General features: G+C 46.0%; 1 protein-coding gene across 23 annotated transcripts in view; it reads left to right on the top strand.

Moving 5' to 3' along the window:
* Nucleotides 1-26550, top strand: part of Tcf7l2 (transcription factor 7 like 2) — a 194910-nt gene that overhangs the window by 69936 nt on the left and 98424 nt on the right. For all 23 annotated transcript variants that reach the window (XM_059256330.1, XM_059256327.1, XM_059256332.1 and 20 more), the window contains one exon: nt 8276-8377. In XM_059256330.1, coding sequence (XP_059112313.1) covers nt 8276-8377 — 102 coding nt within the window. The remainder of the gene's footprint in view (nt 1-8275; nt 8378-26550) is intronic.

Here is a 26550-nt window from a genome sequence, read left to right as displayed (position 1 = left end):
CCACTCCTGAGTGCTTTATATAAATGAAATAATACGTATGTCCCCCTGCCTTTTTGTCTACCCTCTTTAGAATAGCACATGATGTATCAAGGACCACCCAGGATATAGCATGAGTCAATATGCTGTCTGATTTTCTCATTGGATAATATTCCATTTTAAATTTCCATACCACACTTCAGTTATCTGGTTTTAATATTCTAAAGACTAAGGGTGTCTTTTAGTTACAGGGCATCCAACATTCTGCTTAGCTCCTAGCAGGACCCACGTTCACTCCCTAGGCTTCTCTGTGTCTTCCGGTTTCTTCTGCAGATGGCCTGTGTCTCTCTCTGCGTGTTGTGGAGACATGGGCACTAAAGTCAGACATTCCAATTAACTTGACTGTTCTTGGCCTTTTTATAAGTAATAAAAATTGTGGTGGCTACAATTGGTTGATCTTAAAACGAGAGATTGTAAATGTTTTCTGCCTAAAGGTGGCCTGTCTCTGGTCTGCCTGTTCACGGGAGGTTCCTGCAGGACCTTGCAGGCAAGAGGTCAGTTAATCACCAGCTGTCGGTGCTCAGGGAGCTACCTGTGTGGCTCTGGCTGGAGGCTGTACACCATGACTTGGGAGAGCTCATGTCCTCTAACCTGGATCAGGGATTTGGGTACTTGAAGCATTGGCTCAGCATCCATGGCTCTTTTCTCTGGTTGGTGCTTGGTGGGCACAGACACCTGGTAGAAAAGCAGGGAAGGCAGAGGGGAGTTAGGAAACGAGCCCGGATGGAGTCAAGGAAGTGGGTGGCCTGAAGCCCTGTGTACTTGTCTGCCATGTGACTAGCCTTGTGACTTGTAGCAAGCTAGGTCCCATTTTCCTTCTTGTACAAACGTTAGTTCTGTATCCTCTTCTCCTCTATCTCATAGGATTATTGGTGATGTAGTGGTCACTGCTAAGGTACCTCAGTGCCGAGTGATATTATTGAGTACTATTATATCGTTGTGACAGAAGCCAACCACAGGATTTCATTTAACATCTTTACCATGAATGATGAAAGCTAATGCTGTTGGATCCTGGCGTCTGTGTGTGGCTTTTCTCATGGTCATTTTCTGTGAGAATGGGACTGTGCTTTTAACAGAAGGTCCTTGAGTTCCTGCTGTGTTGGGTTTTATTAAAAATGAACAAAACCAAAGACGACCCAACCAAACCTCCGAGCTCACCAGTTCTCGTGCCCCCCCCCCCCCCCATTCCTGGTTTAACTTTAGAGAGCATTCAGCTTCAGTCTGGGGTTCTTCTCCTTGGTGTTTCTATAGTGTGTGTTCATCATGCTGAATCCCAAACCGGAAACACAGATGTCTGTATCTTATCATGCTTTATAGGCAAATAAAACCTTTAAAAATACAACCACTGTGGATTGTTTGCAATAGAACCAGCTCTGGAGGTTGTAATCTCCTATACCAGTGGTTCTCAACCTGTGGGTCACGACTCCTCAGCATATCAGATATTTACATTATAATTCATAACAGTAGCAAAATTATAGTTATGAAGTAGCAATGAGACATGTGTGCATGTGTTTGTGTGAGTTATATGTGCTTGTGTATGAGTGTATATATGTCTGTTGGGTATATGTGAGTGTCTGTGTGAGTGTATGTGTCTGTGTGAGCTGTGCATGCCTGTGTTTGTGTGTGTGTCTGTGTGAATGTGAGTATGTATGTGTATATGTATGAGTGCATGTGTGTGTGTGTGTGTGTGTGTGTGTGTGTGTGTGTGTATTGTTCCTTATAACTTGACCTCCTGAAGAGGCCCAGTGATGATTACTATTGGGAAGATACTCCAACAGCCCATTTTCTTATTCTGGTACTTTCTTCTCTGTGCTAAGTGGCTTCTGGCAGCCTTTTCTTTCATAAGATTTGGTACGTAGTCACTGCTCTTCCTGTCCTGTGTTGCCTGTTGGCAGGAGAGTCAGCATCTGGCCCATGCTGCTTTGAAGGGAAGACTTCATGATTTTGGACACGTTGGACCATGGGTGACCCTTCCCTCCCTTTGGGACGTGCCAGACATTTTATTAGAAACAAGACATTTACAACTTCCTGGTGCCAGTGTGCTAGGAGATCTTGTCAGAGGGATCCATTAGGGATCCACTGTGAAGATGGATCCAACTAATTAGATTTCCTGAGAAATAGACTGTCCTAGTCAGAATCAGCTTGAGTTGAAAAAGGCTTGCTGTCACTTGTTCTTACTAATTACCTTGAGTGACGGCTGACTGTAGAACTTTATTTCATGGACAAGGCAATTTCACCTTCATGTCTGTGTGTGCCTCTGTGTTTGTGTGTGGAGTGCTCACCGAGGCAAGAGGTCAAACTCTGGCGTTGTTCCTCGGGACCCACCCACCTTTTGTAGACAGGGTCTCTTACTGGCCTAGAACTTACCAAATAGGCCAGGCTAGTTGGTCAGCAAGCCTCAGGGATCCAGTGTCTCCCTCCTCGAACAGGAGTTGTGTTCACCACCATGCTTTGCTGCTGTCAAGCTCCTGGCAGTGAGTCCAGGCCCTGTCCTTGCGAAGCTGGCCCTTTACCAAATCGAGCCACCTCCCTAACCCCTGGCTTCACTTGCCCTGAACAAAGTGTTTCCTCACTTTCCCTCTACCAACCCTTGAACACTGTCTTTTGTGTAAGCCCATGGCTAATGGCATCTGTTGATTGGTTGGTGGAGGGTAGAGTGGGCACCATGGGGCTTCATTCCAGACTTGTCATATGGGAAAGTTCTGGAGAAAGTTCTTGAAGCTCTGAGATCGTTTCTCTGTGCCCTGAGGACGGCCCACCTGTTGCTCTCTTGGGCATGATCTGATGTTATGTGATACACTGTCTCTGGGAGGTGATGAACCCTTACTCAGTCAGAATTGCTCAGTGGTTTCTAGAACCTCCATCTTGGACAGTAGAGGTAATGACTTCTTTGGAATGGTAGTCTTATGTGTGATTGAGTGCTTTGGCTGGAGGGCTCAGATTTTTGTTGTTGTTTTGTTTTGTTTGACAGAGGATCTCACTAGGTATCTCTGGCTGTCCTGGAACTTGCTATGTAGACCAGGCTGGCCTTGGACTCCCGAGATCCACCTGGGATTAAAGGTGTGAGCCACCATGTCCTGCTCAATTTCTTTTATAATCTTCAAAACATGAGTCTACCAGTGACGTTTCAATCTAAAATGTGGCCTTTGAGCCACTGAACATACTTTCTGACATGACTGTATTTGAATGTCCAGACCAAAGACTTATACAAGGGTGGTATCCACTTTTTCTAGACTTACTCCAGCCAGAGATGACTGGCTTTGCACCTGGAGCTCACTATTGGCTTGCTTCTGTGTTCAGATGGCTTGAAAGTGAAGAACAACATTGTCTTAATTAGTGAATTAATTTCTTATTTTTGAGTTTTATTATTTTTAAATGATTCAAGAAATCTTCTAGAGAACTGGCATCCATGTCAGGTGGCTCAGATTCCAGGGATCTGAGGTGTTCTTCTGACCTCTGTGCCTGTACTCATGTGCACTTACCTCCCACAGACTCACACATAGGCATGCAATTAAAAAATAAAATGAACTTGCAGGCATACATGCAGGCAGAACACTGAATACATAATAAATAAATATATCTTAAAAAATGAAAAAAAAACACACGAGAAGAATAGTATCCCTAGATACAGAAAGTTCAGTATCAGTGTCCTTTAAATACACTTTATCAGAGTGCATGCAGCCATAACATGACATAACATAATGTTGTAACATAACCCAACACATCCATGCTTGCCCGGGGCTGCTTTCAAGTTACACTGGCGAGCATGGTCATGGACCACGGAGCCTGAGATATTTACTATCTGACAAGCCCTGCCCTGAATAAATAAGGGGGTGGGGGCAATCTCCACTCGCCTGTCCATCTGTGGGGCCGGTGAATGAAAGCAAGTGCTGGGAAGCCTTGCCAGTGTTTAATTAAGGATGTGAATTTTCCCGGCAACTTTGTCATTATTGTCCTTGTGCTCTGAGTCCTTCTGTTTGTTTAGGGACACGCACCCAGGCCCCAGTAGCAGCTATAAAGTAGCAGGTTCCGATGGTGGGGTCCCCGAGGATGCAGGTGACCCGTGGGAACAGATTCTGGCGTCTGGTCTGTCTGAGCCTCTGGTGGCTCAGAAAGCTTCTGTTGGGATCTTCCCATCTGCATTTGCTTTTTTCCTTCTGTTGGGGGAAGTGGAAGAAGGAAGGGAATTAGAGAGGCTTACATTATTTTTTCTTCTCGTGTGTATGTGTGTGTGTGTGTGTGTGTGTGTATGTGTGTGTGTGTGGATGGGGTGCATGTGCTTGTGTATACATGTGGAGATTAGTGGTTGACTTTAGGTGTCTGCCTCAATCACTGTCCGCATTGCTGTTGTTATGTTGAGACAGGATCTCAGACTGAACTTGGGGTTCTAGGATTTGGTTGGACTGTGAGGCTCAGGGGGTCCTTCTGCCCCTGCCTCTCCAGCACTCATTTTGCGGGTGTGCCCTGCTTTTGAAGTTCATGGGACTTGAACTTGAGTCTTCATACTTGCATGGCAAGCACATTACTGACTGAGAGTTCTCCTTGGCTCTACCTTTTTGCTGACAATTCAGCAGGCTTTTGCGCTCTGATTCCTTTTAGGCCCTTGGCGGTGTATGTTGACTGTGAGCCTTCGCCCACAGGTCCAAAGCTTAAGCCTCATCTCCTAGAGCCACGGTGTAAAATACGATTTGGAGGAGCGCCTAATGGGGCAAGATCAGAACATGATTATTAAACAAAAGATGAAATGCTTAAGCCAAGATGGCCTTATTAGTATTATTATTTTTTTGACTAAATGAAAGGCGAGCAGACCCCATTTCAACAGTTCTCAATGTAGGAATTCCCTCAGCCCCATTTGATTGCCGTTTGTTGAAAAGTTTAATGTTTTTGTAGGCAATTCATAATTTCCATGTGGAGCAGCTAGAGAGGAAGCGAGCAGGAGCCTAGTGTTTTTCTTGTAGGATGGTGGAGATATTTCCCCCCAAAGGGTATAAAGCTGCAGTGGAAATGTTGGGCAAGTGAGACAGTGAGTGTTCAGCCCTTCTGAGACTCCACTCTCCACTGTGCGTCTTCCTTTAAAATTCAGCAGAACAGAATTTCTCACGGCTTAATGTCTCCAGGAAGGAAGAGATTTTCCTTTAGGCTGTAATTGTACCTAATTTCCTTCTTCTTCCATTTATTTATTTATTTTCCCTATTAATCAGGACCAATAGTGGAAGACGAAGGAACTGGGGAGAGTCACTTTTGGGAGAAGTTAATAACTTCTTTTAAAATAAAAATCTCAACATAATACTTGCTTTCCCAAAAGGAACCCTGTCATCCAGCATGCTGGTTAAGATTCTAGGAGTGGGCATGGATTTGTGGGTGCCTAGCTGTTCAGCGGTATCAGGTTGCACCCAAAAGGAGCATTTGAGGTTGTCATTGAGGAGTCCCTGCCAGTGGTAGGGCCAGGGGCTGTCCTCCACCATCTGGATTTGGTTAGCTCTCTCTGGGCAGCAGGGGTGACTCTCATTTCCTCCAACCAGTAATGTTATATAGGCAGCGGTCCTGGCCTGCCCTGACATAATTGAAAATTATGTGTATTGTAGGCTCAGAGCGCTGAAATGTAGGCTCATAAAAATATGTGGTGCAGGTAGCCTATGGAGATTGGAACACAATGAAGCTTTTATGTACACTAAGAATTAGAAGTCTCTGAGTTGATACTGCATTCTGAGTGTGACAGTTCTTGGGTGGGTTCCTCAGGGCAAGTCTGCCACCTTAAACCAAGCCTAAATGTTCTAACTCAATAGAGCTGGCATCAGGATGCAAGCAGATCTCCTTTACCGACGGTCAAGGATGAAAACTTGCCCACCCATCAGACCCTTCCGTTGGAGCCCAGCAGGAGGTGTGGGTGTGTCTATTCAACTTTGCAGTTTTGTCTGTGGGTTCTCGTGAGATGGAGAGGTAGTGTTGGCCAGTGTTCATTTTTGGTTGGCCTCAAGGAAATGACTCTATTGAGTGGTTTTGACCGATGCAGCCCCTGTAGTTATGTGGCAAGTGTGAATGGGAAGAAGTCAGGGCGAGCAGGGCAAAATAGATTCCCAGAGCCTCCTGGCTCGGAGACAGGGCTGGGGATACCTTGGAAATTCTGTTTCCAGTGGTTTTAAACTTAGGGTTATCCTGGCTCCACTTTGGAAGTGGTTTGGTTATAAGGATGAATGGGAGGGTCTTGCTAGGATTCAATGCCCGGACTCCTAATGCTCTTCAGTATTCGGGCAGATCTAGTCTTCCATCACAGATATGGCAACCCCTTCAATTAATAAATGACAGCTAGAGATAGGTAGAAACAACTTTGATGGAAGATCTTGTCAAGCTAAACTTTACCAGAGGCTTCTTGCTAAAAGTCTCCAGCTGTAAAAGATGAAGCTACCTTGTGTGGATCGAGGCAGGAAAAGCAGACGGCGTACTTGTGCAGTAGCTGATGGGCTCCGAATCATTCCACCTTAGTATAACCACGCTTGGTTTTAATTTGCCAAACAGGCATATCTTTGAGCACCATACTCTTGTTTGACCTCTCTGTTCCCACATGGAGGCTGAGCAAAGCCTTTCCTGGACAGTCCTTTGCTGTCTTTTCTTTCTATGGAAATTTTAAAGACTTAGCTACATCTACTCGGTACAGTATGTTTTTCAGAAATTCTACCATCTTTCTTGGCATGACCTGGGCATGGCTGCCCACATTCTGCTTTGACCTCGCTCTGTGTGTGCTAGCTGCCTCACAAGTATGAGCTTCCCAAGGGCCGACATCTTGTGTGCCTCCTTATTCTCAGCAAGATGAACAGACACAAAGCAAACCACTGTGTTCATTGACTACAAAATTCTGGAGTTCAGTAGTTAAAGGTACTTGCCATCAAGGCTGATGACATGAATTTGATGCCTAGAACTCATGGTGGAAGGAGAGTGGACCCTACAGCTTGTCCTCTGATCTCCACCCGTGACCCATGACCCCCACCCCCACCCCAAGTGCATCCATTTCTATAAAATGAATATGAAGATTAGTCGTTTTACTTTGAGTCTCTGGAATGATGGAGACTGTTCTTTTTTTTTTTGGTTTTTCGAGACAGGGTTTCTCTGTGTAGCTTTGCGCCTTTCCTGGGACTCGCTTGGTAGCCCAGGCTGGCCTCGAACTCACAGAGATCCGCCTGGCTCTGCCTCCCGAGTGCTGGGATTAAAGGCGTGCGCCACCACCGCCCGGCGGAGACTGTTCTTTATATCCCCTCTAAGCACTACTGATGCTTAGTCACATGATATTTAGAATTGCAAAGCCTGTGGCTGATGTCCTTACAAGCATCCTGCCCAGCTTCCTCAACTGATTACCCAGGAAAGTCACATGTCCTTAGGGTATTCGGAGCATCTCCATACTGAGCAGGGTGCTTCACCTCAGTTTCCCTATCTGTAAAACTAAACAATGAATTAGGTCAATTGATAGATAGCTCACGGTCCTCTGGCTCGTTGTGTGTCCTCTCCTGCTCCGGAGAAAGGCAGGGAGGGATACATGGACTCATCTTTCAGTTTTCCCTCATGTTAATTCTGCCCATACTGAAGAATTGCACTGTTCTTTTAAAATGATTGTATAAATTGCACTGTGCCTGTGGTGTGCCTGTGGTGTGCCCGTGGTGTGCCCGTGGTGTGCCCGTGGTGTGCCTCTGCTGCCAAGAAAGATTTCAGTTGTCCAAGCTTTGGGATGAGTTGAGGAGTGCTGTGCTGCTTGGTCATAACGGAGCGCTCGCTCTCTGTTGTGAAAGGAAGTGAAGGTTGTTGGTGTTTCAGTGATGTTTTAAAGATGAAGGTCACTGGAAGAGCAGGTTTGATCTAGATAGTTCAGGACCTTTCTGGCTGAGGTTCTGTGTTGGCTTCATGCCTTTACCTCCTCTTTTCCTCCCTGCACCCCTTCCCTCCATTGCTCCCCTCTTTCCCTCTATCGCTCGTTCTCTCTGAAGAAGCTCGTGCTCCTGAACCCCTTTACCAGAGCCACCCCATAGCTGACACTGCAAAGACAGGACTCTGCTTGGTAGTAATGTTACTTTTTTGCATTTGCACTTTTGGCTCTCAGGAAAACGTACTCATACCTTCTCCTTTGTTGCGTGTTTTAGATTTTTCTTCTTTCTTTTTTAACTTTCTGATGTAAATAATGTATAATGCTTATTTCTTAGGTGAGTAGCTCGTGTCCTCTCCTCCTCTGAAGTAATTGTTTTCTTTTTCCCAGTACCTTCAGATGAAATGGCCACTGCTCGATGTCCAGGCAGGAAGCCTCCAGAGCAGACAAGCCCTCAAGGATGCCCGCTCACCGTCGCCCGCACACATCGTTGTAAGTGTCTTTCTGTGACGTTCACCCCTTTGTTGGGGGCAAAGGGTAGATGCTCTCCTTCTTTCCTTTTGATGACGAAAACTCGTATTTGTCAGTTCTTTTAATATGTTTTCCTGGAGACTAGCTTTGGATATGGTCTGTGTGACAAGCTCTTCCTTCCCCATGACGGTACCACAGTGATGGTCATGAGGAAATTTCCCGAGCCTTCCTTCCCCCACTGTGCTCTGTGTTTTGGGTTAGAAGCTAGACTTGTGGGCGTCTGTTAATAGGATACATCCTTCCTGGTTTGGGGGAACTAGAGATGGAACTGAAGCAGTTGTTTAGAAAAAATGCATTTTAGGGGAAGCGAGGCCAAAAGGCGGGCGAGAGAAACGGGTCTGAAATTTTCCATCTACCCTATTATTTTGATATGTACTAGAAAGTAACACTTTCCATGATGATTGAAAACTTGATCTGAGCTCGTTAACTAAACCTAGAGTAGAAATGAACTTAGAAAGGCCCAAATTAAACTTAAGCCGTGTACTCACAGCTTTGAAAGCATGTGGAGTCGACACAGAAAACATTTGTTTTTACTGAGACTACAGCATCAAGTATGTGTCAACATATATTTTTAATGCACTTTCCTAGCACATCGTAGGCTCTGAAAGTCTATAAATTAGCCTCCTGAGAAGGTAGCTCAGCCTTATTAGAATATCTATTTCCTTCTATATATTTATATCATGAGCTGGACTTCAGACTTTTGAAATAATTAATGAAAGACATATTTTTATAATGAATTCATGACAGGTAGAATTATGCAAAGCAGGAGATAATTCATACATTTTTTATTTACGCTATCACAAAATGTTACCCATTAGTCTGTTCGGCCTCTACATTACTCAGAATCTCTAAAAATTGCAAAATAATTTGAAGTAGAAAAACCTTAAGATGCATTTTGTCAAATTTCAGGCCACCTCCTGATTTGGTAGCTCGTTATAATTGATTATTTATTATTTAGTGAGCTAGGCCTCAGTTGTATGTGTGTATATCAGAACATAATTTATTTCTGTAAAACCACATTTGGAACCTTGATTGGTGGAAATGTCTTAACTTCTCATGGTATAAATAAGGCATGTAGGAAGAAGGCTGACATCTGCTAGAAGTTTCTTTCCTCTTCTAACCCCACAATTAAATGGATGCTTGTAATTACGTACGTTCCTGGGATGTCAAATGAGAGTTGGAGGTGATAGCCATAGACTGTTTTAGACCCATTCTGATTCAGGAAAGGAAACTGAGTGAGACCCAGAGATGCCTTAAGTGAATTGCCCAATGTCACACACCGAGGTAGCAGCTGGGACAAAGGCTGCATCCAGCTCTCCGCGCCCTTTTGGGACCTTCTGGTACATTCTCTTCTGTAGAGGTGAGAGCAGTGCTCGTGGCTGACTCTTTCGTTACTGTAAGCTGGCCGGCCATCGGGGACAGAGGCAGGAGGGAGGTGTGAAGAAGTTGCTGGTGAAGATGCTGATTCAGGTTTCCTTGGAAAATCAAATGCCATGTTAAAAAAATCTTCACACATGGTTATCGGAGCCCAGAGTGTGATTCGAGCAAGGTTCACGTTTTCCTGTGCCAGTGTATTCCCCAACATCTGCCCACATGTTGATATTATTTCTCTCACCTTGGAAGCTCTCCCTGGAAGTCTCCCTACATTTTACCTGCAGAGAGGGGCGGAGCCTCCGCAGACTTAACACGGTTCAGAGTGTGCACAGCTGTGGTGGTGAAGGATCGTAGGCCATAGCAGCGCAGAGCAAGACCCTCATATAAGTGTTAGGTTGTCACAACTGCCCCCTCTTGTCCTGTATAAATCCTGTGGGAACAGCAGCCACAACTGGGGGCCTCAGGGTCATATTTTCTTGCGTGGAAATGGACAGTCTGTAGATGGTGGGAAATGGTCTTTGCAGAGCCAGTGTGAATCTTGACAAGGGATTCAGAGGGGAGACTGAGGCTCCTTTTCCTCTACTGTTTTCTAGAAGGCATGTGTACCCCGGCAGCCACTGGGGAGAAGACACGTCACCTTTAAAGTGGGCGCTTTTGTCCACAGGAGCCTTAGCTGACAGTGGTCACACAGTCTTGTTTACCAACTGCTGTGCCTGTAGTGACCTGGGGACTAGCCATCTGGTAGAGGTTATAGGTTTGTGGAGAAAGGTGGGCCCCGGGAGCAGAGGGGAAGGGAAAAACTGTAAGTTTGGGCAAAAGGAGATCACATTTGGAAATGCTTAATTATCTTCTTACTGGACATGGACTATGTGTCAGCCTAAACCACCCGAACCACACTGGGTGTCCCGGAGAGCTTTCTAAAGCGTGGTTCGTGCATCGTATGGGTTTGTGTACGGTTTCACCGTGGCCAGAGGGGTTTGTGTCTGTGTTCAGATTTGGTCATGAATGGCTGGCTTTCCCCCTTACACTTCACTTCAGTTTTCATTCTGTCAAACAAAATGTTGTCATATCATAGCACATCCCCAGACGTATTTCAAAATAGCCTTCTATGGATTGTTTCCTAATTTCTCTGAAATTTTGATTATTGTAACTTGTGGGCCAAGCTGTTTCCAAATGACTTCTGATATTTCACTGAAAAAATAGAGAAGTGTAGGGGCTTGTCAGTCACTTGAGGTTATGACTATCACAGATTGCTGAGGAAACAGCTTCCCCAGGTCCCGCTCCTAGAAGAGAAGCCTCATCTGGGAATTTAAAGTATTTTTCCAGAATATATTAATCTGGTTGAGTTCTTTTTCATATGTAGGAGGTTTCCATGCCATATGAAGTCGATGTGTATGGGGCTGGAAAGATGGCTCAGCAGTTAGGAACATTCATTTACTGACCTGTCCGAGAACCAGAGCTGGGATTCCAGAGCCAATATTAGATGGCTCACAATTGCCTAAAACTCTAGCTCCAAGAGGTCTGATACCCACTTCTGGCCTCCATGGGCACCTGCACACACATTACTCACACACACACAATAACAATAATAAACATCTTTAAAAAGTTGATGTGTGGAGTAAATGTTAACGTTAGGACCTAACAATGTGTGTTCATTGTTCATTCATTCATTTCCCGGTGCTGGGGTTAGAATCCGAGGCTTTGCTCAGGCAAAGCAGACATTCTACTACTGAGCTACATCCTAGTCCTATCCAGTAATATTTAAGTTAACCCTCTCCCACAAAATACCCATTCATTTTTGTAGTTCCTTTAACCAGTATTCAGCATCTTGTTATAGCCTGGTGAGTCCCAATCTCTGTTCTGAGAAGAAATCGTTCCCTAGAGATGCCTTGATTGGCTGACCAAAAACTTATCGTTCCTGCAAGGAATCAGTCCTTGCCTCCCTCTTCCCCATACCCTCTCTGCCCCACTACCCAACTCTGACTTCGTAAAGCCTCAAAAATACTAAGGAACCCATTCTAAGACTCTTCTCTCCGATTCCATTTTCTAATTGGTTCTATTTTACTTTCTCTGGCATTTCTGAAATTTCTATTCTAATTCTTCTTTTTCCTCTCACAAGTGGAAGAAGGAACTGCAGGCCTCTACTGGGGGGTGGTGTCTCATGCAAGGTTTGTAGACTGCCTCCAGCCGCTGGTAAGCTGTGGGGTTAGGGCTTGCTCCCTGGGTACCACCTCCGGTGCCTTTGCTATACAAAGACCTTCACTTAACTTCCTTTGTACCCAGAAAAGGAAGAAAAGAAAGATTCTAGACCCCAAATTGTGGTATTTTGGTATAGCATGTGTCTTACAACCCAATAAAAAGGCTTCAAAAGTTTTTACAATTTTATCTCGGGGGTTTGCTTTTGAAGTCGGTGTGGAGTTTTACCTTGGGGTGGATTCTTCCTGTTTCTCTGTCTTGAGTGTTTTGTTGGGTAATGAGCATTGAAGAGTGGGATGGGAGAGCAGACTGAATCCCAGCGAAGAAAGCCTGCCAGACAGTGCTGGTACACAGTTTTTTTTTTTTTTTTTTTTTTTTTTTTTAATTGCTTAAATGTTGATGGCGAGCAGAAACCTTACAAGATGTAGCATAGCCAGTAGGACTTCACACAGGGTCTCTGCCCTCTGTGCTGCACACATCTCCAAGGGACACAGGGCCCACGGAACTAGGAGCTTTTGTTTCTACAGAGTCCAGGAGGGCCTACTCATTGTTAATTAGAAAATGACCTCAAGAATATTCTCTTTGTAGTTAAATGCGTGTGAAGGCTTCTAACTTTTTTTTTTCAATGTTCCCATGTTTATGGGGATCGACTAAATGCCAGAAGGCTTTGTGACAGAAAGATGTCAAGGCTGGCAAAAAATTGTGATGTGTGACTGGAAAGATTACAGGGCCCCTGCGGGTGTGACCAGGGAAACCTGGTTGTGACTGGGAAGTTGATGGGCATTATGTTCCTGGACATTTGAGATGGTTAAAGATGGTTAAAGGGTGCAGTTGAATAGGGGGTGACTTTCCATGTTCTGTGGCATGGCAGGCTAACGACGATTGACATCGTTTAATTGGGTATTTCAAAATAGCTAGTCTAGAAGATTCTGAATGTCTCTGTCTGTGTGGGTGTGCATTAAAAGAGTGACAGGTGAGAGAATGAATTTGTGAGGTACTGCATCTAAGCCTGCCCATGGTATTCATGTGTGGAGCTATCCCATCCTAAGTCACACATTTGTACATTTAGTAAGAGTCCACAGAAACTAGCAGTGTTAGAACTGGAATTTGGAAGATTTATGGAAGATGGTGTATGAAGCTCTAGAGAAGGGTGAGAACAGAGAGCGTACTGGGCGGAAGGGGAAATGCATTAGGTCGTATGGGAAAGAGTAGGTGTAGAGGACTCAGAGATGCCTGGCGGAGGTGGAGACCCTGGTGCCGTGACATCAAATCTGTGAGAGGAATCATGAAGGGTTTGGTGACTGTGTGGCGCTGCAAGCCCTAGGGATGGTGACGTGGACAGATTTGGATGGGGCCGAAGGGGAAACCACCACCAGATTAGAGGGAAGGAGTAGGTGGCTGGAGAGTGCCGTTCGCAGGATGAGGCAGGTTTGGGATGGAATAGCTCTTTGGTTTTTTTTTTTTTGCTGAGAGATCATGCTTATATTGATTCAATCATGGGTTCATTCACTGGAGCCGCAAATACGCTGCGGTTGTTCACTGAGTGGAAAAAAGTCTTCTAGACACTGAGAAACGACACCAGTGGTAAACCCTGATGCCGAGAGTGGAACAGAGACTTGTGCTGGGTCATGCTCTGAGTTCGTTTTAGATGTTCCATCATTCTACAGAGAAGGAGCTGGCCACAGGAGGAACCAGGCTTCACCACTGGTGGGAGTCAGGGTGTGGGACAAGGTCACTGGGCCTCAGCACCCCATCTTTCTAGCCCTGAGTAGACAGCTGAGAACGGCTGAGCACGTCGGTCTAGAACATTGTGTGCATGCTATTTCCCATACTGTCAGTGGGCATACCAGCGGGAGCTCCCACCCCACCTGTGCCAGGGTGTGGCTCTAGGAGTCCTGACAGCTTCCAGAGTGTCTGAAATGTGGCTTCTGGTTGTGGATATTGTAGCTATTATAAAGGACTCCTTGGCACCTTGCAAGAAAGGGTGTATGTATACTTATTTCTGTGGAGAACAGTGAATTTTAGGTGATGAGTGAGAACCTACACAGGTTTTCCAGAGTCCCCCCACCCTCCTGTGGACTGTCCTCATTCCCTCTAAGTATATATGTGCTTTTCTTGTTATTTATTTAATCCACTTACCCATGACTCAGCCAGACTTTCTAGAACACTCAGCCTGTGTTTCCTGCTAACAGCTGAGTCAGAGCCGTTCCATTTCACAGACAAGGCTGTGCTGAGCATGCCTGTTTTGTCTATAAAACAAGCCTGTCAACACCACACACAGCCTTGTTATTCTTATGAGGAGAATTAGCACAGAGAACTAGACCCCCCAGGCTTTCTTTTGGAGGGAAAAAAAACCCATGAATGGAATCACAGTACTCTGAAGAGAGTCTGTGATCAAGTTCCCAAAGCGCATGCTGGCCTAGGGTCAAGATGGAGTCCAAGGTCAAATGGCTAAATCTTCCTTAGGTCCCTACTGAATCGCTAAGGTTCTTGGGTTCGTGAGTTTTGGGTTCTGGTGTGGTAGCTGCCCGCCCTGGTGATAGAACTGATTTCACGAAGGACTGTGTGACCTCTGTGTAACCTTCCGAGTAGAACCAAGGTTTAAGGGCCGAGGAGTCCTATATCCTCCCTCCCATTGCCCATCTGCTGTAGCTCCATCGATGTTTGGTAGCCGACTCTTGCCCTAGAGACTTCCGGCACGGGAAGGAAGCATCTTGGTGGCCACACGGACCCTCCAGGGAGTTCAATCTTTGTTGTGCAAATCTTTGTTTGTCTCCCTGAAGCACAGGCTCCTTGTCAGCTGTCCATGATGACGATAATGTTATCCCGACCCCAACACCAACTCTTCTTTAGAATTTCCCTGTTTATACCTTATTCATATCATCAGTGACTGACAAACCTATTGAAGATCGAGAATTGCTCATATTTTAATTAAACCATTTTTCCTCCAAGGGAAGCGAAATCATTTATTATTTCATGTGCATTGGTGTTTGCCTGCCTGTATGTCTGTGTAAGGGTGTTGGATTCCTTGGAGCTGTAGTTACAGACAGTTGTGAGCTGCTGTGTGGGTGCTGGAAATTGAACCCAGGTTCTCTGGAAGAGCAGCGAGTGCTCTTAACTGCCGAGCCATTGCTCCAGCCCTATGAAATGAATTTTTAAATGAGTGTAGCTTCTTTATTCATAGACTTAGTGTCTGTTGTAGACAGTTGGGAAACCACCTATAGTATTACCTCTCAGAGAGATTCATTTCCTTTTAGGTTTTTTTCTTCTGACTACGTTAATATTTCTTTTTAACATTTTGGAGCTCCGAGCCAGGTTCAATGACTCCATCTTCATGTTTATTTAAAACAAAAATTACTAAAGTCAGTAAGTACTTCTCCATGTCATTATAATTCCTAAGGCTTTTAATGACCCATAGGAGTCTCTAATGTGATTTTTACCCTGATTTATAAGCTCAATGCCATGTTGTTGATCCTTTCTGTCAGATTTTGTTTCTGTTTCCTTCCGAACCCCATGGCGATGTTGTTTATGCATCGGCGTCCTCCCCAGGCCCTTTCCTTTGGGATAAATTTGGAGGAAGAATTTAGATAAAGGATATGCTCCTTAGATATGTAGCCGTGAATTATCTTCCTGCAAGGTCTCAATCCTGCAGGTGCCACCACAGCTACGAGACTTAGGGTCAGAACGGATTTAATTCTCTGGGGGAACTTAGCAAAAGGGAGGGTTTATGTTTCCCTGGAAAGCTGAACCCTTAACTCGCCTTGTTCTAGAACCCAGCCGACAAGGCTTCATTCACCTTTCAGGCCTTCGTGGTCAGCTCCTGTGCTGCCATGTCTCTGGATCCCACTTACTCTTCTTAGGTAATTCTCACAGGACATCCGCTTTTGCTTCTCCCCACTCCCAGCATGCTCAGTTTTTGCAGGGCTATTTCAGAGGCCTTGAGTGTACTGGTAATCTCTGTTAATTAGTTTCTGATGTAATTATTTTTTTCATCTTTTTTTTTTCCTTGTTGAGATAGAATGTTACTAGGTAGCCCAGGCTGGCCTCAAACTTTCAATCCTCCGGCCTCCACCTCTAGAGAGCTAGGGTTACAGGTGTGTGCTGTGATGAGCACTTTAGTTACATCTTAGCAGCAGAGGGTGTTTATTTAATGCCCTGTGTGAGCTTGGTCAGACCTCCGGATGAGGTTGTTTGGGCAGGCACACCCACTTTTCAGAGAGGCCATTGGCTCCTGTGTGGAAGATGTGCCACAGTAAATGGGGGAGGACTGGCAGCCTATCTTGGCTCTCCTCCACCTCTCAGAGCTGGGTCCTGGTGTGCTTTGGGGAAGCGTCTCTGGCAGATCCTGGCTAGCTAGTGTTTCCTGACATTTGCTTCCCAGAGTGTTTAATAAGGTTACTGGAAAAAAGATTCTCTCTTAAAATAGGTTTAGCAAGCTCTGGGTCACTCACTGGGTCTTGGCTCTGCAGGGGGCTTCAGACCCTTTGTAGAGGAGGGGTTGTCTCTCTGCGACGTCTACTCAGCATAGGGGACAAGATGGGAGCCTTCTTCGTGGAGTTGATCTGGTTTCAGCACCTGCTCTGTTTACTGAACACAGGGGCCTGTTTTAAATTAACATGAGTCTTAGAGCTCAGCTCATGTTTGGGGCTGTGTTTATCTTTCCAGTAAATAAAACAAAAGTGTTCTTTTGGCACCCATCCATCCTGCTTGTCATTTCTTGCTTTGCTGATTGCTCTGTGTTTGGGGCCTGCTTATTTCTCCAACCAGACTGTAAGTTTCTTGAAGCCAAGGAGCCCCATGGTCCATTTCTCTGCCCGTGGTTTTCTCCCCTCCACTGCGGCGCTGCTAATTAAGCAGAAAACCAGTTTCTGGTAAAGAACTGGAACTGATTTGGTTTGGACTCAGTGTGACTTCATCAGGCCCAGAGTGTTCACAGTATCTCGGTTAGCACACAGCTTGAGTGTGTCTGCTCTCTACCTGATGTGGTAGCGTGTTTTTGGAGAGACATATTTGGGGTTATGATATGGGTAGGGCTTTCCAGGAACTTGCGAATCCATCCTTATAGACTCCAGCTCACAGGCAAGCATGCCTAATTGCTGTGGCTGCGCTTCTGTGGAACATGGTCACAGGAAAGCTCCAGAAAGTCAGGGTGTGGGGCTTCTGTCTCCTCCTGGTTAGGAAGGGGTGTTCAATGGGACATCCAGGAGTTGGTTATTGGTGGGAAATGGTTGTATTTTGCTAAAGTCATGGTAAGTGTTTATGGGGTTACTTTGTGATTGACTTGTTAATAATGTCTTGGAAGTCATATTTTCATCTTCTGCAACGCAAAACAATGTGTGGGGCCAGATCTCTCTGCTGCGTGGTTTTGGGGCTTGAACTCGGATCATCAGGCTTGGTGGCAAGTACCTTTATCTACCGAACAGTCTCTTTAGCCCTGTATTAGTTATGGAAGACATATACATAGTGTGTGTGTGTGTGTGTGTGTGTGTGTGTGTGTGTGTGTGTGGCCCCTTTTTATCCCCTCGCCATTACCACCACAGTCTAGTCTTACTTGTCTCTCACTTGGATGTGGATTTGACCTTCCTACCTCCTATATTTGTAACTTCCCATCATAATATTCTTGAATCCCTATAGTTGTTTCTACACTTATGATGGCCTTTGAAAACTTCGTATACACCCTATAATATTCTTATGAAAATCTGGCCTAAGTCTCACCTTATGAAAAAAGCCCAGAGCAGCTACAAATAGACACTTGCCTCTGCCACCTGACTAAAAGGTTGCTTCTGAGATGCAAGGACTCGGAATTGACAGCACCCAGGCCAGTTAAGTCCAGGCACCCATCATGCTTTTTGCTGCCTGGGCACAAGAAGTCTGTGTGACAAAATGGCCAATGTCTTGGTGGCAGCGCCTCCGTGGGAGCCACATCTCCCTGATGGTATGCCTCTGAGCCCTGCCTCACCCTGATGCTGTTCATCTACCCAGCCGCAGGCTCTTGCAATCTCAAGTCGCCGCTAAACAGCTCCAGACAGCGTGATGCAATCTGTTTTCCAGCCCAGACCCGCATAGCGGGTGGATCTGGGCAGTGATTAAGTGCATCACTGAGGCTGTTTAATAAGATGGAGATGGGAGTCTCCATGGGTCTAAGAGCAGTGTGGGGAAAGGCCTCTTGCCCTCTCCAAGGGCACAGGCTTCCTGTCATCCTCTTTCCTTCCATCTCTGTTTGCTGAGGTGGAGGGTGAAGAAGACAGTAAGTGGCTAAGCAGGCCGAGGAAAGAAGGAGAAAAGTGGAGCCTGGCATAGCCTCAGGCCTGGTCCATCCGCTCTCCAGAGACCAGGTGGATCCCTTATCTACATCTGTCTTCAGGCCTCATCTGACTGGTTCACTTTCTGTGACTTTTGATGTCAGGCCCAGCTCAGGGTTAGGAGAGGTTGTAAATGAAGTGTTGGTCCCTCGCCATTTGCTACTCAAGGGAGAGCTGGCCTTGATGGGTATAGGGACAGAAAATAAAATGCATGTACAAACAAACATACCTCATAATGAACTGAGAACATGGCTAGGTTTCCTGGGAAACCTTGTTGGAACTCAGGAACGAAAACAGTGTTTTGTTTTGAGACAGGGTTTCATGTAGCTCATGTTAGCCTCAAACTCATTGTGTAGCCAGGGAGCTCTTAGACACCTGATCCTCCTTGCCTGCAAATCCCAGGTCCTGAAATTACAAGTGTGCATGGCCATATCATGGTTTGTGCAGTACTGGGGATTGAACCTGGGGCTTCTTGCATGTCAGACAAACTTTCTGACCTGCATGGGAACATGGTAGCAGCCCTCTTCCCCTAAAGCCCACAGCACAGTGATGGTGATGTGGAGAACTGCAGGGCATTGTCAGAGGTCAAAATGGGCACTAGACTGGGAGAAGCCACTTCCGTTTGGATGCTATAGGCAAGTACCTCTCCAGGGCTTTCAATTAAGGCCCTTCCCATCCCATTTCTGCAAAGTGCTCGGCAGGTGTAGCCTTGGTGAACAGACAGCGCATGCATGCTATCCTGTCCTTCCAGCCTGGGAACTGGGACCTTACAATGGACTCCGTGCTGAGGACACCTGTCCCTACATTGCTCTTCCTTGATAACAGCACCGCTTCAGTCTTCACCGCTACCCATGCCCTGCCCTTCCTGCTCTGTCTGAGGGACACGAGGTGGGACAGGGGACAGACAGGTGATACAGGTTCGTGCACTTTTATGCAGATAACCAAAATCTGTGGCTCTTTGCAGTTACTTTCCTGTACTCATATAGGTGCATAGTAGCTGTGGTGTGCCCATGCCCCTGGCCCTGGAGTGGAAGACTCATTTGCAGAGGGTTAAAATGGGTGCGGGGAGAATGACTGGACAGCACAGCTTAATTCTATGTAGTCAGCTCTGGTCCTAGATTATTCCAGGGAGCCAACACCTTAACTGATGATTTTCTGTAACTTTATGGCCAAAGCAATTCTGATAGAGTTATTCAAGCCTTTAGGCTTATGATGTTAATTTAAAAAAATTTTTTTAGTTTTATTTCTCTCAAAGTAAAAGTTCTGGGTCATGAACCAGGTCTGCCACTACTGCACAGAGAAGCCCATGGGTGCAGAACACACCTGTCTCTCTAAGAACAATTGGTTTGAGCTAGTCTGAGAGTTTCTATAAGAACGGGGCAAATTGTGCCCCACATCCCCACAAGCGACCTCTAAAGGGAGGCTTATATGGATACAGGAGTTTCTGGGATTTGTTTCTGTGGTCACGGGGAATTTTAAAAATGAACGTTAGGTATTTTCATGAAATTCCTGATTTTATATTTCTAGATTCTCAGACTTCTCTTCTCTGGCTCCCATTCCCATGCTCATCATTGCGGGGAAACTCTTTTCTTTTGTGTCTTGGCAACATTTACTTGCATGTTTTAGAAACATTGTTTTATCACAGATAATTGGTGGCAAGCAGAGAATTCTGTTGTTTCTCTTCCATTTATTATGACTCCTTTTCTATCTTACGGATGTTTTCTCTGTTTTTCATTAAAACAACACATTGTACAAAGGCTGCGCAGTCACAAACACCCAGACTGGAGCTGAGCGCCCTGCTTGTCCCTGTGGGCCTGGTAGTGTCTGCCTGCAGTAGGACGCACAGGGATTCGGAGGCCCAGGATGTCATGTCTCCGAGGTCAAGGGCGTGTCGATGGATTTGGATCCGCCCAGGGTGAAGCGGGAGGGCAAGGACAGCACAGGCTCAGCACTGCGTCAGTGCTTTTTGGAGAGTGTCGAAAACTGAGCTCCCTGCCTGTAATGCCCACAAGGATGTCATGTTAAGTTGTCTTCGTGTTTCTGAGACAGGGTCCTCTACTAAAGGCGTCCGCCACACTCAGCTACCTGTAAGTCGTCTCCTCACTCACCACCTAAAAGCTGGTTGCAGATGGAATGACTGTGCTCTGATTTTTGCTGTTGTGATAAAACTCTCTGACCGGAAGCAACTTAGGGGAAGAAGCAACTTATTTCAGCTTACCTTCCAGATCACAGTCCATCACTGAGAGAAGTTAGTTACAGCAGGAACTCAAAGCAGGAACTTGAAGTCAAGCCTGCTTGCTGTTTCACACAGCATCACCTCCGACCAAGGACCTCATTTGACAGTCAAGAAATACAACAGGAACTGCGGAGGTTGTTGCTTGCTGGCTGGTAGGGAAGCCAGCTTATACTCGGCCAACTTTCTTAAGCAGTTCAGGCCTATTTGCCTACACAGTGGGCTTGACTCTGTCTGTCTGTCTGTCTGTCTGTCTCTCTCTCTCTCTCTCTCTCTCTCTCTCTCTCTCTCTCTCTCTCTCTCTCTCTCTCTCATCAATTAACATTTAAGACAATCCCCAACACAGCCACAGGGCAATGTGATCTAGGCAGTTTCTCAGTTGATCTCTTCCTAGACGACCCCAGGGTGTGGAATCGACAGTGAAGAGATGAGCAGGTCAGATGGGGAAAGGGACAGCTTATCATCGGAACCAGAAATGAAAATGTGCCCAGGAAGTGCAGTTCGGATTAGGAGCTGGGCTACGGCTCTGCAATCAGGAGCAACTGACACAAGTCTCATTTCCGCCCACCCTTCAGCTAGATGTGGCATGAGAAAACAACATGGTGTTTCTAAAGAGGATGACAACTTTGACTGCTACCTAGACACTTAGTTTGGAAAAATGGGTTTCTTTTTCTTTCTGTAATATAAGTGTTTTATGTATCCATTTGCTGTTCTGTGCACATGGGATGATTCTCAGTTTGATTTATTTACCACAATATAAGTTCATCATACGTGAGGCACAAGCACAAATCTCAAGCCAGCCACCGCACATGGAAGTTTGAGTGCGTGATTTAAAATCTTGCCTGTGAGCTAGTGCGCATTTGGCCATCTGTATGGAATAAGTGAGTGCCAGAGGACATTTGTGAGGGAGAGGCAGGGCAGCCATTGGCCCTGGAGAGATGGGCTTGGGCTATGAGGTGGCTAGTGCTGTGTAGAGAGGCCAGCAGGGTTGGACTTGGCTAAGCGTTCTGCTGTCTGGATGCCTGTGTGAAGTTTCCTTCACAGGTTTTCAGTTGGCAAAGTCTGGATCCTTGCGGGCCCAGGCCCATCTACCAAAATTCAGAATAGAAGCCGAATTGAAAGGTTTGCCGAACTTTTGGTCATGTTCATTCCAGGGCCACAGTTACTGCGATATTGCACAAAGTAGTAGGACAGAGCAACCTCCTCTCAGGCTCTTTCCTGGTCCTGTTTCTTCTTTTACTATTAGACTTAATCCTGGAATTTACATGTTGATAAGCTCTCCTGGTAGCAAGCTCACATCTTGTATGTATACATATGGTGAGATGCACATGCCCTGTCGTGGTCATGCTGGATGTCCACTGAACATTGGCTAGATCCAGGCACTTTGCTCTCACCAGGGTAACCCTCCTAACACCCGTAGGTACTAGCTGATGCCACTCTTGCTTTAGAGATCAGGAAACCGAGAGTCAATTGGGAGGATGATGTAAGAAAGGCCGCACAATGGAGTTTGAACTCAGAGAGCTAGAATACAGAGCTGTGGACTCACTCTTCTTGGCAGTGAGTGTGACCAGGTAGGGGCAGATCTCTGGACACCCTACCACACTTGTGTCTATGTGTCTGCTTTTGGACCCTGAGTCCGGTTGGAGGCAGATTGTTCCTTTGTGATATGTTAAGAAAATGAGGCTTCGTGAGTTCTTAGGATGAAAAGGCATGAGCTCATGACACAGGGAGCAAGCAACAGAGGGGCCATATTACTGTTAGCTTTCTGCTTGTCCCCAGTTGTACCCCTGTTCACCATGTGAGCCGATGCCTGTAGACTGTAGACTGGTGGACAAGTTACAAGTGGACAGTTTGGTGAATCTGCAGACGGCAGTTTTTGTTGAGTGTTTTTCTCCGATCATAAACCATGTAGAGCTGAGAGGCTTCACCTCCTGATGGATCATCTGCAGATTGGAACCCTTGAATCCTCCTTAGAGTGTGCCCGCCTGGTCTTCTATCAAAGTTGGTTAGAGAAGCTCCAGATGGGACCCCAGTTTTGAGTGGGTGTGGTGTGTGTTTGTTTCCCCTTTCTCTGGAACAGCTGAGATGAATTGCTCTCTAGCTCTTTTTAAAATGAAAAGACAAACAAAAACATACAGAAAAGGACCAGGGATAATATAGCAAATATAGTAAGACCTGCCACTCAAAATAATAATCATTAGTCATCTCCTCGTGTTAAACCTGTTATTTTAAAAATAAAACCAGCAGCTGCAGCAGTAGTTCAGTGGTTAAGACTGCTCTTCTAGAGGACCCAAGTTCAATTCCCAACACCCATGTCAGGTAGTTCACAATCATCTGTAACTCCAGCTCCAGGAGATGCAACACATCTGACCTCAGCAGGCACCTGTACTTAGGAGCACATACCCGAACACACATATACACACATATAATTAAAACCTGCATTCACATGCACACACCCACATGCAGACACAGTCTCTACACACAATGAAAAAGAAGGAACGACTTCTGCTGCTCTCCCAAGTTCACGGTCTTCATTCCTAAGCAGTCGCTTTGTCAGACTTCCGAGTCTGTGTAGTTCAGTGTGTGTGCCTGTACAGGTGCCCGTGTGTGTGCACGTGAACCTATGGTGTAGCACAGTTAATGTTAGTGGCTCATACGTCACGGGTTATGCAAATTACTTTAGAAAAGTAACCACTGTATTTGAATTTCACTCATGCTGTACCTTTAGTTTAGTTTGCTCATTTCACCACTATTTCGTAAGGCTAGACTCTTTAGGACAAGACAGTGACCACCTGCCTCCAGTGCCAGACTACCCTCTGACTAATGTGTCTTCTTCTTTATGCAGTGGTATCTTATCTGATTTGTGCTTCTTTGACTTCTGAGCTTGAATATCATATCGTATATTTATTGGTGCACTCAATTTGCTCCTTTCCTTATTTCAAAGAGTCCAGTAATTTTCCCATGTTGATTTATAGAAGCTCTGTATATAGGTTGTAGGCAATATTGTAGGAGATAGAAATACTTTCCCTACTCTCCGTGTTGTTACTGAGCTTTGTGTAGATGGATTTTAAAATAAGTAAATTTTAAAGTTCAGTGCATTTGAATGCACCAGTACCTTCTGTGTTTGCATTTTGTACCCACTATAAGTAGCTCCAGATTCTGCAAATGCTGCAAGAACTCTGTTTTGTTGTTTACATGTATGCCCCCGTGTATGCCCATGTGTGTGTATTCATGGGCATGTGTGCGTATATGTGTGGAGGACAGAGGATGATCCCAAGTGTTATTCTCCATGTACTGTCATCCTCCTCTTCCCTCTCTGCCCTTCTCCTCCCCCCCCCCCCCCAAGCTGGCCACCGAGCACCTGGAGGCTGTCTGTCTGTCTGTCTCCCCAGTGGTAGGATTCTAAGCGTCTTCCACGCACCCAGCTCTTTGATTATGGCGTCCGAGGATTGAACTTGGGTCCTTGTGGTTTATGCACTGGCGTTTCCTCAGCCTTGGGAACTCAGGTTTGGTTGCACACTGCTACTCTAGCCGGAACTGTAGAAGTCACTTTTCTTAGGCATCTAAGCCAAGGAGTTGGTTTTAAATCATGATTTAAGAGTATTAACAAATATCACTTAGTCAAAGGTACAAAAGCCGTGGAATGCAGTAATGTGTCTGGGAATCTGGCAGTGCGGGGACAGTAAGTAATGCTGTCACATGTGGATGAGCTCTAAGCCCTGCCCTGGGGCAGAAGTGTTCTGTTTGACAGGATCAGTCTTTCCAACAGCTCCTGTTGAAGTCAGTGCTCATAGCCCCATTTTAGAGACAAGAGACCCAGGATCTAAAGAGGTTCGATTGTTATGATGTAAGGGACAGAGCCAGGGTTCACATCGGAGTCTCTCGACCACAAGTCCTCCTCAGTTATTTGAATGCAGCCTCATCACCTTCACAAAGATTAACCTGGAGTCCTGACATCTTTCTAAGTTGTTAATTTTTTATTTTTGAGTCATGATCTCACTATGTAACACCGGCTTGCATGGATGTAGACCAGACTAGCCTTGAACTCACAGCAATCTGCCTGTCTCTGCTTCCCGAGTGCTGGGGTTACCTCAAGTGTTCTAAGTCATTAGTTAAAAAAAATCATTTGATTATTTATTTAGTGTGTGAGCACATGCGTGTGGAGGTCAGAGGACAAACTGTGGGAGTCAGGTGTCTTCTTCTGCCATGTGGCTTCCAGAGACTGAACTTGGGCCCCCTGGCAAGCCCCTTTCCCACTGAGCCATGCCACTGGCCTCTAATGCCATTTTTAATTTGAATCTAATTGGAAAGAAAGAGAATATGGGCGGAGGGCAGGATGGAGAAGGGGAGGGGCTTGATACTCCGAAGATTCAGCAGCAGAAGCTAAGAACCCAGAGCAGGGAGGGCAGTCCAAGAGGAGGAGTTCCATATTTCATATAACTAAAACATTAAATAAAAACCCAAATAATTACAAAGTGTGGGTCTGATGCAGAGTCATCAACCTCCCTGAATTATTGGTGGTGGTGGTGGTGGTGGTGGTGTGTGTGTGTGTGTGTGTGTGTGTGTATGTGTGTGTGTGTGGGGGGAGAGTCAAGAAGTCTGGGAAACTGTTTTTGCCTAAGGAATTACATTCCAGGGGACTCAGAGGATTTAGGTAACCACAAAAGCCATTTATTTCAAGTACACCAAGACTACTTCTACTTTGATCCTAATCCATAGCATAATTAATAAATGGAAAGTGCTGGAGCATGGGTCTTTTACAACGTGTACTTTTTAAATGGCTTTTGGTCTGACATGATTCACTTGCCACTTGGAAAAGTACCGTCACTTCAGGTGGGCAGGCAAGGAGGGGACGCGGGTGAGCAGGCTAGGGCTGCTTCCTGGGGTTCGGGTCCCACTTCCCCCTGACTTTGCCGTCTAGGAAACATCTGAGAACACAATGACCAGGAATGAAATGGCTTCTGCTCTCAGTGTTCCTTAAGCCCCAGACCATTCCTTACAGGGTCAGTCTACTTAGCCCTCCCCCTCGGCGGTCATGGGGAAGGGACAGGCGCCGGATGTCCAAAGGGAAAAGCCAGATAATTCTGTGGTTGTTCCTTTTCCTCCCCTACACTAGTGGGGTGCCCCCGACACATGGCCCCCCAACACTAAGGGGACTCCCCGGACACGTGAGTTTGAAAGTGTATCAGGAGCGTCCTGCCGCTTTCATCCTGTTGAAGGTGGGCATGAGATGGGAGGGTACAGACACCCAAACAGCAACCCAAGAACTAATATAGATCAAATGGATAAATTAATAAATAATAAAACAAAAGTCATATTTTGACAACTTACAACATGTGGCTGACTCTGTGTGTAATAGCTTCCCCATCATGAACTTCAGTTGTTAAGTGTTATCTCCATCTTACAAATAATGGAACTGACGTCCAGGGGAAAAGGTGGCCTTTTCGTGGGTAGAGGTTGAGGCTTTGGCAGCGTTAGTGTGGTAGGAGCCCAGGTCTTGGTTCCTGTGCTGTCTTTCAGCTGGAATTGGGTGAGGCAATTCCAGAGAGGGCTTGGAGCTCCTGGGAAGTAAAGCTGGGTGACGGGACAGAGGGAGCTGGGCCTGGGGCTTCTCACAGGGGCAAACTCACAAGCCAGGTCTGAACGTCGGAGGGGCTGGAGCCCAGATATGCCCTGCATATGGGCACCAGTAGTGCCGATCATCCTGCCAAGAAGTTCCCAGCTCCGCTGCCTTTCACTGGATCATCAGAGCCTCGGAACTGGGGCAAGGTGGTGCCTGTCACTGTTACCATCGTCCCTTTGCCTGGGAAATTCTGCATTTTGACCAGGGTGGGTAATGATAACTTACGGCTGCTTACAGGGCCTCCTCTGAGAATGGGGGGAGTGGCTTGTTACATTCAAATATGCCATGAAACTATTACCACCTGATGACAGGAGCTGGGGGTGGTGGTTGAAAGGGTCTGGAGGGGCCTGTTACAGCAGGGATGAAAGGGGTGTGGACTCGCATCCCCAGAAAGCATACAGTGGGA

This window comes from Peromyscus eremicus, chromosome 1, assembly GCF_949786415.1.
Source record: "Peromyscus eremicus chromosome 1, PerEre_H2_v1, whole genome shotgun sequence".
Lineage (NCBI taxonomy): Eukaryota > Metazoa > Chordata > Mammalia > Rodentia > Cricetidae > Peromyscus > Peromyscus eremicus.
Note: the sequence above shows the minus strand (reverse complement) of the source record. Positions and strands in the feature narration are given on the sequence as shown.